Below are 14,937 nucleotides of genomic sequence, written 5' to 3'. Positions count from 1 at the left end.
TGGAGGTATACCTTAATTGGATTGTTTAAGGTTGGAGCCCTATAAAAACCACACCCAATAATATAATTATACTATTGCAAGTGAAAACAATTTATATAATTAATATTGCAAGTGAAAACAATTTAGTTTATAGATGATATAATTGTAAATGTAAAAGATAGGAAAAACAAAATAATAATAAATGTAAATTCTAAAGGTAATAACATAATTAAAATTATTTTTAAAAATAATTACCTAAAATAAAAGTTATATTAAAAAATAAAAATGATCAAAATAGTAATGTTACTATAATTAGTAAGTACAAAAAAAAAAGAAAAAAAAACTGCTTTCCGATTTTTCTTTATTTATTTTCGTTTTTCTTTTTATACTATTTCTATTTGTAGTATCTCTATCGGAACAAGGAAACCTAAACAAAGTACAAAACCCACTTAAGTCCTCTCGCTCCCTCGATAAATCCCCACCCTTTGCCATCCATTGGCTTCATAACTATCTCCCGCCGACCCTGGTGAAGGAGATCCTAGGGCTTCTGCGCTCTCTTTATCAAAAGGGGGTTTGAGGATTCCTCCCTTCTTCTAGGGTTAAGGGGGATTGTAAGCCTGCGCATCCGATAGCCTTAGAGAGAGATTGAATCTTATTATCTGAAAGAGATTATTTGTTCTTTATTTTTGGTTTTCGCGCTGCTTTTTCAGTTGTTTTGGTTTTGGGTATTTCCCTGAATTCGGAAAACCTAGAAACTTTATTTCTTTTCGATACCAATAACTCAGCTCCTTGGGAATTAAACTTGGTCACAGGCGTCAAAAGTGGAAAGGGGGTTTCCTTGCCAACCAAGATCGCATTCGATAAAACCCTAGGTTGAGGGATTTTGAACCCTAGCTCGAGGGATTTTGAGAATCTGGTCTCTGGTGATTGTTTTGGGGCCAAGAAGTTGCAGAGCATCCTTTTGGTTGAAGTTTAGGGGGTTGAATCTTGTTTTGGTTGGGAGAGGCTCTGCAATGTCTCGCTGCTTTCCTTTTCTACCTCCAGGTTACGGGGATAACGGCAGGGATGGTGGCTTCTTGTCACTCTCCTCAAAGGTTTGTGGGCGGTTGCTGTCTGATTTTGATTTTTTGATGGCCTGCCTGCTTCTGTTGGTGATCAACTATTAAAGTTGTTTGGATGGTTTGTTAGTGCCCTTTTCCAGTTGCCTAATGCTACCACACACACACACATATATATACATATATATATTTATATATATATATATATATATATATATATATATATATATATAGAGAGAGAGAGAGAGAGAGAGAGAGAGAGAGAGAGAGAGAGAGAGAGAGAGAGAGAGAGAGAGAGAGAGAGAGAGAGAGAGAGAGAGAGAGAGTTTGAAATTAGTCATTGGGGGTTTTTTTTCTTGAGGTATAAGATCATGTTATGTAGTTCTAAGAATATTGGTGCATTCAATATAGTTTTTATATATATATATTTCTATATGGGCATCTCACTTGCCGATTATGATAATTATGATATGGTTTATATCTTTTCATTTTCTTTTTTTATTCAGCCATGTCATTATGCTTCTTGGGACATAACGAATTCAGTTGATACATATTATCCATGGTTATTCAGTTTAGCAGGGTGATAGGTGCTCATTGCTCAGTCTAGTAGCAATGGGATTAATGCATTGGCCACCTTAAACTGAGCAATAAAAATGAGAAGTGGTTACACCCCAAATTGATGGTACTGAGCAATAAAAATGAGAAGTGGTGACACCCCAAACTGGTGGTCTTATTTCATATTGGACTCTGAGGGATCCAAGAATTTGGATATAACTGGGTATTGATATTTTCATTGAAAGGCTTTTGCCCGGGTATTGATATTTTCTCTGTAAGGCTTTTGCCTGGGTATTGAATTTTCACTGTAGGGCCTTTGCCCAATTGCTAGAAGCAATGTTCGATAACTTTTGATGGGCTTGGGACTCGGTCTTGCCGAAGCAGAGTATCTTGGGCAAGTCTGATTGGACTGACCTAAGTAGTGTGAGAGGCAAAAAAAACCCTTAAACTATAAAAAAATAAAAATATCAAAAATAAATTGAAAAGTAGAAATAAAAGTTCACCAAAAACAACATTAAAAGTCCAAATAAGAAGGAAAACATTTATATAAGGGTGAGGCCCTAAACAATCAAATTAAGGCGAGCCTCAAAAAATCATCAGAAAAGATTATTTTGATTTTGAAAAATCCTAAATTCAATCATCTTGACCTCAAGATGTATGGACATGAGAAATAATAGATTTCAAGTCTTAAAATTGTGCATCTATCTAGAATGCCAATTTTCTAGATTTTCAGGTGTTCGTGTGCTCAATCTACACTATTTTTGAACTTTAAACGCTATTTTTGAACTTTAAACACTATTTTTGAGCAACATATTGGCAGTATTTGAAGGTGCGCCCTACTTTGATTGTTTAGGACCTCAGCCTTATACAAATCGCACCATAAAACTTGGATTTAGAAAAAAATAATTTATAGTTGGAGAGATTCAAGAAACCTTCAGAAAAATAGAAAATTATAAAAGTAAGGCATATGGGAAGAAACACCCATAAATCATAAAAAAACTAAATTACATATAAAATATTTATACATGGCGTTCACAATTTAACATCAATTTATTTTTTTGATTTTATATATAAACGTGACTATATTGATTTCTCGGTCTCGGCTATGCAAGGAGCCAAGTAGTTGCGTAGCCAAGTTACTCAGAATTGAGTCTATGTAACTTGGCTAAGTTCGTGAACACTGGCTAGGAGTATTATTTTTGCATAAGAAGGGGATAGTGGTGGGTGCAAGTTGCCGGTAAAGTCCATGATGATTTTTGTTGATTGCTGGGGTACAGGGAAAAGTGTATTAAAAAAAGTGTAGAATTTTATAGAATGGTGTTGTGTAAGCAAATGTTCATGGCAATGTTCTAAAAAACGGTCAGCCTTACACAAATGTTCAAATGTTTATGGTAATGTTCTAAAAAAACGATCTGCCGGACGAAAAATCCGCATGCTTAGACTTAGGCCGCCCTACATGGGCGGATGTACATGGGCGGGCGTTTGGGCGGCGTGGATAAAAAATCCGCACGCCTAGACTCAGGTGGATGTACTTGGGCGGGCGGGCGGGTGGATGTACCTGGGCGGGCGTTCGGGCGGATGCGCTTGCCTTTTTCTTGTTTTAAACCGCTCAAAAGGGCAAAGGGGTCATTTTGACCCCCAAGGTTGTATAAAAACGAAGGTTGTATAAAAATGATATGGGGTATATTTTTAACCGTCAATATATGACCCTAAAGTGAAAAAGCTATTGGGCACCCGAGGTTCTGGGCGCCCGCCTTGGCGCGGCAGCCCCCTTGAGGCTGCTTAGTGTTTTTTGAAACCTTGGTTCATGGAAAGATAGTGTGGCATCAAATAAAATGAAACTTGTGTAAATTAGGTAACTGACGGCATGCTTAGCATCGCTAAGAGAAATATTGGGCGTACATACTTGTCAAAAATTTAGGAACGTATATTGTCCTTGGTGGTGTGGCTTTTGGCAATGTAATTGCCTTATTTTCTGAGCACCACTGAACCTTCGAAATCAGTTGTTCATAAATAGGTATAAATGGCTTAGGTTTTTATGGGAATTTTAGAATACTGAGTTTTAATGTGTCCTTCCCTATGTAGTTTGTATATGCAACTCTTGCTAATGATTTTTCAAATGGTTTTTTGTATTTTTGTTGCTGTATGACTTGTTAGATTGTTGCTGGAAATCTTTAGGGGAACGTTTTATTCTCCTTGGGTGAGGATTCTCTTTTAAAAATATCCTGGAGTAATGAGTAGTGAGGGGCTGCTCATGTGTCTATTGATACGTGGCATCTCGGGTTGGGTCATGCTTCTTAGCAAATGGTTCAGTTTTTGCATCTGCATAAGTTAAATTCCTGTTTCTAATAGTAGTTTGGAGTCAATTTGTCATAATTGCCTACAGGGCAAGAGTGGATTGCTTCCCTTTTCATAGAGGACTCGATCTATTCATGTTCCATTGTATTTGATTCATTCAAATGTATGGACTTCACCAGTGAGATTTAATTCTGGTTTTTGTTATTATATGGTTTTCATTGATGACTATAGTAGATTCACCTGGCTTTATCTCATGAAATAAAAATGAATTTTTTGATTGCTTTGTTTGGTTCAAAATTTTCTTGAAAATCTTTTTGTAACGTTGTGACTTTAGATGAATACTGTCACACCCTTGGCATTATTAAGTGTCTCCATTATGCTTTGCACTTCACCAATAACCCTAAGCATGAGGTCTATGCAGTGTGTTGCAAATGGTGTCCAAAAAATACAATGCCACTTTTAGTGCAGCACTGCAGCCATGTTTGTTTGTACCTGTATGACATGCTTCTCTCCAATGTCCTCCATACCCTTGCCAACCCAAGAAAGTGTACATTGTGCATCATGAATATCATCAGATGCAGCAATAACCCTTAAAAACACTGTTCCTAGAGGGCAATACACCATCACTTTATGAATTTGTGATTATTAAATCCCATATTGCACTCAGGCATCCATATGGGCCTAGACATATTCCTTTGTGAGTTGTCCCTCCTTTTGTAGCCATGGCTCCATAAGCTTGTAAAGGGTTGGGTCCTTTAACCTTGGCAAAGCCCATATTGGCCAATTGGGGGCTCTGACATTGTATGAAGTTGTTTAGGCAAGTAGAGTTGACAACAATTCCTGGATGATATATCAACCAGGCAATACACAGATTTACTTGGCTCATTTTACCTTCTTAAAAATACTTGTATTCGTTTGAGGCTTCTTAGACCCAATTCCTCTTTAGATTTTCAAGAGGATCCAGCTTCAGTCTCTCCTTTATCATAATCTTCATTGTCTTCAAATACATTCACCCCGACCTTTCATTTTGCAATATGTTTGCGTCCCTTGTAGTCTTTTTCTTCTTTCTGGCATCCAAATAAGCAAGCATGTTCTTCCTAGTATCTGCCAAAACATCCTTACATGTGATGGGGCGATGTCCCCCCTAAAACTGGCGAGGTGTATTTGTATCTTGGTTACAATAATTGTACTAATCTTTGGTTGATAATTTTCAAGCAGAAGTCGTATTTCCCCCCCACTACTTCATGAACTCAAAGAAGGCATTTCAATAGAATTAAAGGTTTCAAAAGTAGAGGTATTTAACTTTCCTTTGTTGAAATGAACTAGGATTCTTGACGTTTTGGATGAATATTGAGCTCAATGTCACCCAAAATATCCTCTTGTAACTTCTCGTGATGATACACAATGAATTGTATCAAACAATAACCACCCCCTGCCTGCCCGCAAAAAAAAAAAAAAAGATTTGGGATAATTTCTTGAACTTGGATTTTTTAGAACTCAAGAAAAACAAAAAGAAGAAGAAGGAAAACTTCAAGTTTGATGTTTTCTCTCAATTATATAGTTTAGGGAATGCCCACTCTCCCCAATCTTCTCCACCCCCTTATAATGGGGAAAGAAATGTCTTTTCACCCATGGTAGAGGGCAATTTCTTGCCTCGGGCAGCCCAAGGTGCCCGCCTTGGGCCACTTAGTTATCACTAATGTCAAGGCCTCATAGGTGGGCCTTCTCGGCCTAGGGGATGTGCCCGAGGGCTGGGCCTACCTGGAGGCACTGCCTGGATGCGAGGTGGGTCACTTCTTTCTACATTAGAATTACCATTGTAGAGCATGGGTTGGTTGGCAACTCAAGCATCCAGCCAAAATTTTCATATAAATAATTCATTATGCAAGTCAAGCTACTGGAATGTCATTGGGGCCGATATCCTTGTCTTACAAATATTTTGTTTCACAATTCCTCTCCTTAGACTTGTGTATTCTGCAAATATTTGGACTTCCATTATACAAGCCCTACAAACTGTTATATAAGACTTCCATTTTGTAAGAGCCAAATTTCCTTAGTGGATCTAATCCTTCATGTGCTTGTTTTGACTTCTGCTATGAGTGAATATTTTTTTATTTTGTTGTACAGGAACTAGAAACTGTAGAGGATTCTACTACATGCTCTTGTCTGGTTGATTATTAGTGGTTTAAATTCTAAAGGGGTTTTGGTTGTGGCTAATGCCAAATGCAATACTTGGTGGGTTTTCTTTTTGGGAACCATAGACTGGCGGTTTGAAATGGATGTGGATGGCCTTTTTTCTTTTTGGACCTATGGACCTTTTTTTTTTTGGGAAATGTTGATGATTTGTACAACTTAGCTTTTTTTCTCATTTTATTTTTTTTCTTTTATTGTTATTATTATTTTTGTTTTGAAATGCATCTCAGCTTTTTGTTGGGGGACAAATGTCACATAAAACTTGTACGGTCGATGAGTCTTGACTGGCACAAATGGGCCACTTGTTTCCAGCAAACTCTTGTTAGGTTGTGGTTGTAACTTGTTTGTTGTTAAGCCATTTGCAGCACCAAAACTGTAATTGTTGCGCTGGTGATTCCTATCATTGACTACATACATGATATGCATTTTTTACAGTAATCTGTAATTGGCTCTTTTTTGGTCGGGGACTACAGGGATTTGATCCTTTCATTGTCCAGTTTTAATAATGATTTCGACAGATATTTTAGTGTTGGAGTTGTCTTCCAGTTGAGGGGCTATATATATATATATATATATATATATATATATATATATATATATATTTGGGTGAATAAGGGGCTCTATTTCATTTCAATATTACTTGTGGAGTCTTTCAAGTGTACAGTTGTCAACTGTTGCATGCGCTTGTGATTCCTATCATTGACTACATTCAAGATATGCATCTTTTACAGTAAACTGTAATTGGCTCTGTTTTGGTTGGGGATTATACGGATTTGATCCTTTCAATGTCCGGTTTGTAATAATGATTTTAACAGATATATTTTAGTGTTTCCTTCCAGTTGCTTCCTTGAAAATGTGATACAAACACTCATAGTAAAGAGGAATATTGAGGGGCTATATATATATATATATATATATATATATATATATGGGTGAATAAGGGGCTGTATTTCATTTCAATGTTGCTTGTGGAGTCTTTCAAGTGTATGGTTGTCCTCTGTCGCATGCGCTTTGCACTGATCTGTTTTTGGTATTTGGTGGTCCAGGAGGACAGGCGCAAGGCCAAGAGAGAGAAAAAGGAGAGAGAGAAAGAGAAGATAGAGAAGAGAGAGATATCCAATCGGGAGAGGAAGGAAGCAAGGCATGGTGATTGTGATCGGAAGATAGAGAAGAAAGAGATATCCAATCAGGAGAGGAAGGAAGCAAAGCATGGTGATTGTGATCGGGGTAGCAAGCATGAAAAAAGGAACTCTATGTTGGAAAGCTGCACAGGCAGGAAAGAGGAAGAATGTGAACACATGGAAAAGAGTGGGCTTACTGAAGAGCATGGGCAGTTGACCTGTGATAACCATCTTGATAGTGCTCATTCCATGGCCAGCAATACCAACAACAACAAGCTTTACGGTACTCATTCCATCCCTATCAACACCTGTGACAACAAGAGGAAGAGGGTTCACCATGAAATGGGCTCTTCAATCAATGAGCCACTTGAACAGAAGCTCAAATCGATTGCTCACACACATGGTGAGTTTAGGGTAGTGTGTGAATTCGTTACTTCACCATGCATGGAGAATGAAACGCTCTCTCTCTCTCTCTATATATATATATAACTCTCTCTCTGTATGTGCATACAAATACGTTCTTGAAAAACTGTCAATGTCTATGGTGAGCCCATGGTTATGCTTGCACTTTGGGCATTGATATCTTTCTTATCCATTTATGAATTTAAGGAAGTGGACTCTGGATACGATTGCCTTCACTCAAAAACAAATCACAGCAGCTACTAGATAAGCAGGCTAGTGTTTTAAGGGAAGAGCCATTGCAGCGGCCGCCGCTGAATAGGCAAAGCCAGGCCACTCATCTTTCTATATGTAAGACCAAAGAGCCACAACAAGGTCCAAAGAAGCAAAGCGAGGCCAGACCTCCTTTGCTTAAAACCAAAGAGCCTCTTCTGCTGCATAAGCAAAGCCAGGCAACATGGCCTCGTTTGCTTCAAACAGAAGAGGCGCAAGTGTTGAACAAGCAACGCCAGGCCACCCAGGCTCCTTTAGTCAAGACCAAAGATCTACAACAACTGCTGAATAAGCAAAGCTGGGCAACGCAGCCACATTTGGTTAAGATTAAAGAGTCATCACAAGTGCTGGATGAAGAGGAGGCCCCCCTGCCCACTGTTGGCTCTGATCATCAAAGAAGAAAGGATACAAATGTTAGGGCAGAGACCAGCAATAGATGCAACACTGAACTAAGTGAAGAAGACCTGTTTGCGACATTGATCAAAGAGTGGAAACCTATTCCAATTCATCAGGAACTGTCGGGGGTTGATAACATGGAGTGGCTTTATGAGAGAGAGCAGCAACAGGAGCTGAGAAGCGATGAGCTTGAAGACATCAGAGTTGCTAAGTCTGCCCTGGGAAGCTCATCAAGTGCCTTTTACATGCCGTCCATAGGTATTCATGCATTGCCTTTTGTGCTTCCATTCTAGAGGAAGAGAAAGAGCTCATGAAGTGTATGGTGGGATTTGTACGTGTTTAGAGAGAGAGAGGCGAGGTGGAGTCTCAGCCTGTTTTTGTCTTGGCTGAGAATTTTAAGGGGGGGGTTTGAGCCGAATGATCCTTTCGTGGTGGTTTGGGTTTGGTGAGAGAGATAAGTTAGTGTAGTTTCTCATTGTTTCTATTCTTTCATTTTGATTTAATGAAATTCAAGGTTTAGCTCCTGCCGTGGAGTTCAGTTCAACCTCGTAAATTAATTTCTAAAGGGTTTTTCTCTTCTAGAAGGCATCATGGTTGTTTGGCTCAGGAAATTGTCAAAAAGATCGCAAAAATAAATCTCCAAATAATCCTGGAAATCTTTCTTCACCTCGAGGACAGGGAAACCAGGATATGATCGAGTACCCGGCCCGAGTAAAGGACCTAGTAGGGTAGCAGCAAAAATAAAAGGCTAAAACTGTTATAAAAAATATAATTTCTTTTAAAACAGGAAATATATGTTTGAAGTAAGTTAAGCAAAAAAAAAAGGAAATGAGGTTAAAATGGTGAAAGAATAGATTTTAGAAAATCAATTTGTGATTTGGGGTGTTTTTAGAATAATTCACAAAAGATGAAAAAAAATGAAAAAATAAGTATTTATGGTCAAAATACTTTTAAATCTGTTGCCAAAATGATAAAAAACATAAAAATCATATCGTGAATAAATTTCTTAATTTTTAAGATTTTTGATAATTTTTAAGATTTTGATCATTTTTAATTTTTTTTAGATGTCCCCGAGTTAGAGTTAGAGACCCAACTTGGGAAAACTCAGACTCAGGCCCCCTGCCTTACTCAGGATTCGGATCGGGTAGTTAAACACTAACGGAAACTTAAGTCTCTTGTAGAGGGAAAATTCGGATCGAGTAGTTACACACTAATAGAAACTTGAGCAGGATTCGGATCGAGTAGTTAAACACTAATGGAAACTTAAGTCTCCCGTAGAGCAAAAATTCGGATTGAGTAGTTAAACACTAATGGAAACTTAAGCAGGATTCCGATCGAGTAGTTAAACACTAATGAAAACTTAAGTCTCTTGTAAAGGAAAAATTCGGATCGAGTAGTTAAACACTAATGGAAACTTAAGTCTCACTAATGGAAACTTAAGTCTCTCGTAGACGGAAAAAGAGCCAGTAGCAAAGGCTGGGCATTTTGTCGAGAAAAGCTTGTCGAGAAAAGTTTTATTTTTTAAGGGAAAGTAGACCATTTTTCTTTGGTACAAGGTGGTCACAATTAATTTTGACCATTGGATCTGAACTCAGGTGACTGTATTTATTTCATTGATCAACTTCAATAGTCAAAAGAAATTTTTTCGAATTTTGTAATACATCAAAGCTATCAAATTTCACATTGGTTAGTTGTAAGTAATTGTAACCTCCCAAAAGGTAAATGGTCATATACAACCCCTTTTTTAAGTCTTTTAAATGATTTCTCTCAAACAATTTTCTCTTTCTAAAAGTCTCTCTTTAAATTAGCATCTCCCTAACACAAGTCTCTCCCTCTCTCTTTATGCCGATAAATCTGTTTGTTTCTCGTGCAATATCTCTTTTTTCCATTTGATTTCATTCTATTTCGTTTTGGGTATAATTCTTTTAATCTCCACTGGGGCACCAACAAATCAGTTCAGTCTCTAGAGTTCTCTATTTAATTCCATTCTGTCTCCATTCAATCCTGGTGTTCTTTCATTCGTCTCATCTTTCCTCCAAATAGTAAGAGGGGGAAAGCCACGCTAAAAGATGATCCTCATTAGAGGGAGAAAATCATACCAAAACAAAAGGGAAAGATCTCTATTAATGAGGGTATCATGAGGGCTGTCTTCTATTGCCAGTTTTTGATAGTTTTTTTCTCCTTTTATTTTTCAGAGCAAGCTTAAGCTTCTTCTTCTTTCTCTTTTTGTCAATGAACTTGGTCTTTAGAGAAATTAGGTTTTTTGATATATATATATATATGGGATAATCTAAATATATATATATGTATGGGATAATCTAAATTTCACAACCCTTCAAATTATGAAGGTTCAAGTTAGAGAGAGTTGTGAATGGCGGATTTATTAATTTTGTAGTTTATTTTTTTAAAAAAAGTTACTTTTGTTAGGACAATTTTATAAATATTACTACAAGACAAAAAATACTTTTGTCATCTCCATAAAAAGTAAAATTGAAATTTTAAACTAAAAGACAAAAGCAATTTACAAATAAAGTTTCAGAACACAAACTCCCCAAATGGCATTATATTTTTGTGAAAATTTCAAATTTGCCATTGCTTAATGGTAAAGTTACTTATTTAAATAATTTTTTAATAAAAAAGTAATAATTGTTTTGATAAATACATCCATAACAACCCTTTCTAACTTGAACCTTTGTATTTTGACGGGTTATTAACTCTAGACAAACCCTATATATATATATATATATATATATATATATATATATATATATATATATATATATATATAGGATAATCTACAATTCACAACAAGGGCAACGACTTGTTAAGGGAGAATATCCACTGAGATAGAAGCATATCCCAAAATTTTCATTTGAACAGTAGCAACATTGAACAGTGTTGGAAATCTGAAAAAGAAAAAGATTGAAGAGAGATAACGACATAGGAAAAAGGCAAAAAAGTATGCAAAAGGAGTGACGAAAGGAAATCGACACTTGCGTTCCTTTTGGAACTTCTATTCAAGGGCTTTGCCATTGACGCTTTTCTCAAGCTCTTGTCGGGCTTGGAGATTAGGGAGAGATAGAAGAGGTGTGATTTTAGGAGAGAGAGGAACCCAAACTAATAAATCATGATAATAAAAAAGAGATCACAATCACTTCTAGCTATTGGATGAGTCTATTGAATGGTGATCTAATATATAAAAGTATTGTTACAACGTTAGAGAAATCATTTTGGACTTTATTTTCAAAGATACATTCTCAACCACCTGATTTCAAATCTAATAGTTAATAAAATTTGTTGACCTCCTTGTAGCAAAAGTAAATGATCTCACTGTATACATTTCGTTTTTTATATAAAGTTGTAACAATGTTGTGTTTACCTATTCCTAGGAAATCAATTTAGTAACTGAGCCAAACAACGAAAAAATATTTTCTGGATTCCAACTAGATGCTCAACAAACAGGACATATTCAAATAAATGATTTGAATATTTCACAAATTTATTTTTAAAAAATAACTCCTGCTTTCTTTAGCCAAAGGGCCAGTGAAAGAAAAATCAAAATTCATGAATTAAGAGCTCTTAGTATTATCTCCATTGAACGGTTCATCCAAATGCATAGTTGGAAATGCCAACCCTTCACAACTATCTGTGTACCTGCAACAAGGGAATGATATCCTCCTGTATGACTGACTGTACATACTCATTTACAGAGAGCGGGGAGAGAGAGTCTAAAAGGGCTAACCAAGGGAATGGGTTTGGGACATTGGTAGTTATGAGGATGGATGCCTCAACTCTCGACTCCCACTAACATATCCAAAAAAGAAAAGAAAGAAGGCTAATGAGTACAAAGAGAAGAAAAAAGGACCATTCTCTGTATTTGGTCTTAGTTGAAACTAGATGAACGGCTCCACCGCCCCCTCAGATAATCATCCAAGGACTTACGAGCACTTTTGGCGGTGCGACTTTCCAAGGTGGTATCATCATCATCAACATCTAGCAATGCAAGGTTCAACAAAGACTGGATGCTGAAACCTTGAAGATTTTGATGATGATCATCCTCTTCATCTTCGACGCCATTGCACTCCTTACACTCGGATGCTGCATGGCAGAAATCATTCATCACGTCTTCATCTTCTCCTTGCAGTAGTTTTAGGATCTGTAAAATTGAATTGTAACACATCAAAAATAAATTGACACTGCTACATTAGTGGGACTAAGGTAAAAATCATCTCTTCGGTTGAGCTTCTGCAAATTCATCTCTTATATGACAATTGTGAGAGAGAGAATAATGGTACCAGACTCATTTGAGGCCGGAGTCTTGCAGTCCTCGTTATACAAAGTGTCGCAGCAAGTGCCATCCTATGAAGTTGCTTCTCATTATATTTTCCAGTCAAGTTCAAATCAACCAGATGGGCCAACTTCCCACTCTCGAGGATCGGTTTTGCCTTCTCATGATAAAAACATAGTAAAATTAGGTAGGGCACATTACAAATGTTCATATAGCATGAAAAATTAGTATGGCCTTTCAAGCATGTCCATTGGATCATTACAGTTGAGCCTTTACCCAAATGACAAGACTCCCTTGGCCCCTCGGGCTGTCGGTGCTGATTGGCTTCCTTCCCGAAATCAGCTCAAGGAGAACCACCCCAAAAGCATAAACATCAATCTTGTCACTCACTCTCCCATACATGAAATACTCTGGTGCAAGGTACCTGTTGCAGATGCATTGTAGAGAATGCTTCTCAAAACTCCAAATACTATCAAAACCAGAGACTAAAAGTAATAGTAAGAATCTCACCCGAAGGTCCCCATGACATCACTGTGCGTGACATGAGGAGAGTTTGTCGGCCCCCAAATCGCGAGTCCGAAATCAGACAACTGGTGATCCAGAGGACATTTGTAAACCTCAAAAAATGAATTTTGGCTTTGATTTATCATGGGTATTGAGAGAACAATCTACTGACCAGTGGCTCAAAGTTGTTTGAGAGAAGAATGTTGGAAGATTTGACATCCCTGTGTATGACTGGTCGAAGGCAGCAGCTGTGCAAGTAATTCAGTGCCTCCGCAACTCCCACCGCCACCTTGAACCTCTTGTCCCATCCAAGAACAAACTTTCCCTTTTCACCTAAGTGAGTTATGGAGGTTGCTTTCAGAGAGGAGGGCAACATGAAGATTGTTGTTAAAACTAGGAGGTTGCACACAGCTTACCTTGGAGGTTCTCTTCCAGGCTTCCTCTTGGTAGGAAGTCAGACACAAATACAAGCTTGTTTTCATGGACACCAATTCCTATAGGAGAGATGATGTTCTTATGCTGCAGAGAGGTGATGATGTCAACTTCAGAGATGAAATCTCTCCATGTTTCACCTGAGAATCTCGTAATCTTCACAGCACATGGCTGCCCATTTGGAAGATAACCCTTGTAAACCTGGCTGCTACCTCCTTTTCCTATTAAATTCTCTGTTAAAGATAGAGAAAAAGAGGAGAAACCCCCAATTGAACTGAGTCAAAAATAAAAAAATATGGGTCTGCAAAACTTTCAAAATATAGCCAGCCACAGAAGGGGGATGAGTAGGAAAAAGAAGAAGAACCTGAAGAGAGCTTGGGAGACAGGCACTTGAGCTCCTTGTAGCTGAACCTTCTGCAGCCAGAGGGGTTCCTCCTGTGAAAAGACTCCAAATCCATGGCTGCCTTTGTGATGTTAGTATCTTCATCTCCATTCCTAAAGTTCCCACTCTTAAGGGCAGAGATTTCTTCTTCTCTTAAATTAAACATCAAGTGATCTCCCAGTTTTAGTTTTCCCTCTGATCCAAGGCTGGAATGGGGGCTTGATCTGTCTGGCAATTGCAATGCCCACTGGACTACAGACATTTGCCTGGCTTCTGCTGATGCTCCTCCTCCTGCTGACGATTTTGCTCTTTGTAGGAGGGGCCAACCAGGCCTTGATTCCTCTGGCAAGGCTCGGATCAGAAGTGATATAGAGCTCGAACAACTCTCCTGGTTCACATTATGGAGTTGGGCCCCCTCCACTTCTTCTTCTATGCACCTTGTCTTGACATTCTTCAAACAAGGAAGGGTCCCTGTGCCATTCATCTTTTGAGCTCAAACCTGAATTCTTCTTGTCGCAATTGTGGATGAAAGAGAGCTTTAGAAACTTGTAGTTGCGACAATCTGGGTGTCCCATTGGAAAGTCGCACAGCCGCAAATTCTGATAATCTAAAAATTTCAGAGCCTGGTTAATTTGAGAGACCATACCTATTTTATCAAACCCTAAATTTTTTGAAATGTTTTTAAGTTCTTGTTAATTACCTGTTTATTGACAATGCATTTCATTTCAGCTTTTTGAGGAGTTGTTCCAGTGATTGCGAGCGGGCATCACCTTCTTTTTAAATTGTGGACGACTACAAACCAGAAGGAGAAACATTCGACTACAAACTGGAGGGTAAAAAATCCATGAAAAACTCATAGCAAAACAGAACCAACAAAAAGAGAACTAGAGAGAATGTAATGTACAGGAGAGAAAAACCACCTCTGAAATGTAAATTATGAAGTGAAGGTCCTCACACCATGGTTCCTTTCGAGATAGGAGATCAGCAACGTACGTACAAATCCCAACAACCATTAACACCATATCTACTCCTCAATCATTATCCTGTGCAACATTCCAC

The 14,937-nt window shown here is 37.9% G+C and overlaps 2 protein-coding genes across 3 annotated transcripts; one reads left to right on the top strand and one right to left on the bottom strand.

The window, feature by feature from the left end:
• Positions 1-484: 484 nt before the first annotated feature.
• On the top strand, positions 485-8,796 carry LOC18436609 (uncharacterized). 2 transcript variants are annotated; one of them, XM_006846838.4, is made up of 3 exons: positions 485-1,073; positions 7,130-7,607; positions 7,814-8,796. In XM_006846838.4, exons 1-3 carry the CDS (start codon positions 993-995, stop codon positions 8,563-8,565), a joined length of 1,311 nt encoding a protein of 436 aa, XP_006846901.3. In that variant the 5' UTR covers positions 485-992; the 3' UTR covers positions 8,566-8,796. The 2 variants fall into 2 exon arrangements, with proteins under 2 accessions (XP_006846901.3, XP_088704349.1); XM_088848223.1 differs by having other exon boundaries at positions 485-1,158.
• A 2,924-nt stretch (positions 8,797-11,720) lies between these two features.
• On the bottom strand, positions 11,721-14,704 carry LOC18436614 (protein kinase STUNTED). Its single transcript, XM_006846837.3, has 8 exons — positions 14,579-14,704; positions 13,861-14,485; positions 13,481-13,729; positions 13,237-13,397; positions 13,071-13,150; positions 12,837-12,984; positions 12,568-12,717; positions 11,721-12,428 (listed from the first exon to the last, which is right to left on the bottom strand). Exons 2-8 carry the CDS (start codon positions 14,360-14,362, stop codon positions 12,156-12,158), a joined length of 1,563 nt encoding a protein of 520 aa, XP_006846900.2. The 5' UTR covers positions 14,363-14,485; positions 14,579-14,704; the 3' UTR covers positions 11,721-12,155.
• Positions 14,705-14,937: the final 233 nt, after the last annotated feature.

The sequence above is a fragment of the Amborella trichopoda genome, chromosome 9 (assembly GCF_054954075.1).
Source record: "Amborella trichopoda isolate Santa Cruz 75 chromosome 9, AtrichopodaSantaCruz75HAP2 v2.0, whole genome shotgun sequence".
Classification (NCBI taxonomy): Eukaryota; Viridiplantae; Streptophyta; class Magnoliopsida; order Amborellales; family Amborellaceae; genus Amborella; species Amborella trichopoda.
The sequence above is the reverse complement of the archived record's forward strand: the minus strand, read 5'-3'. Positions and strand labels throughout refer to the sequence as shown.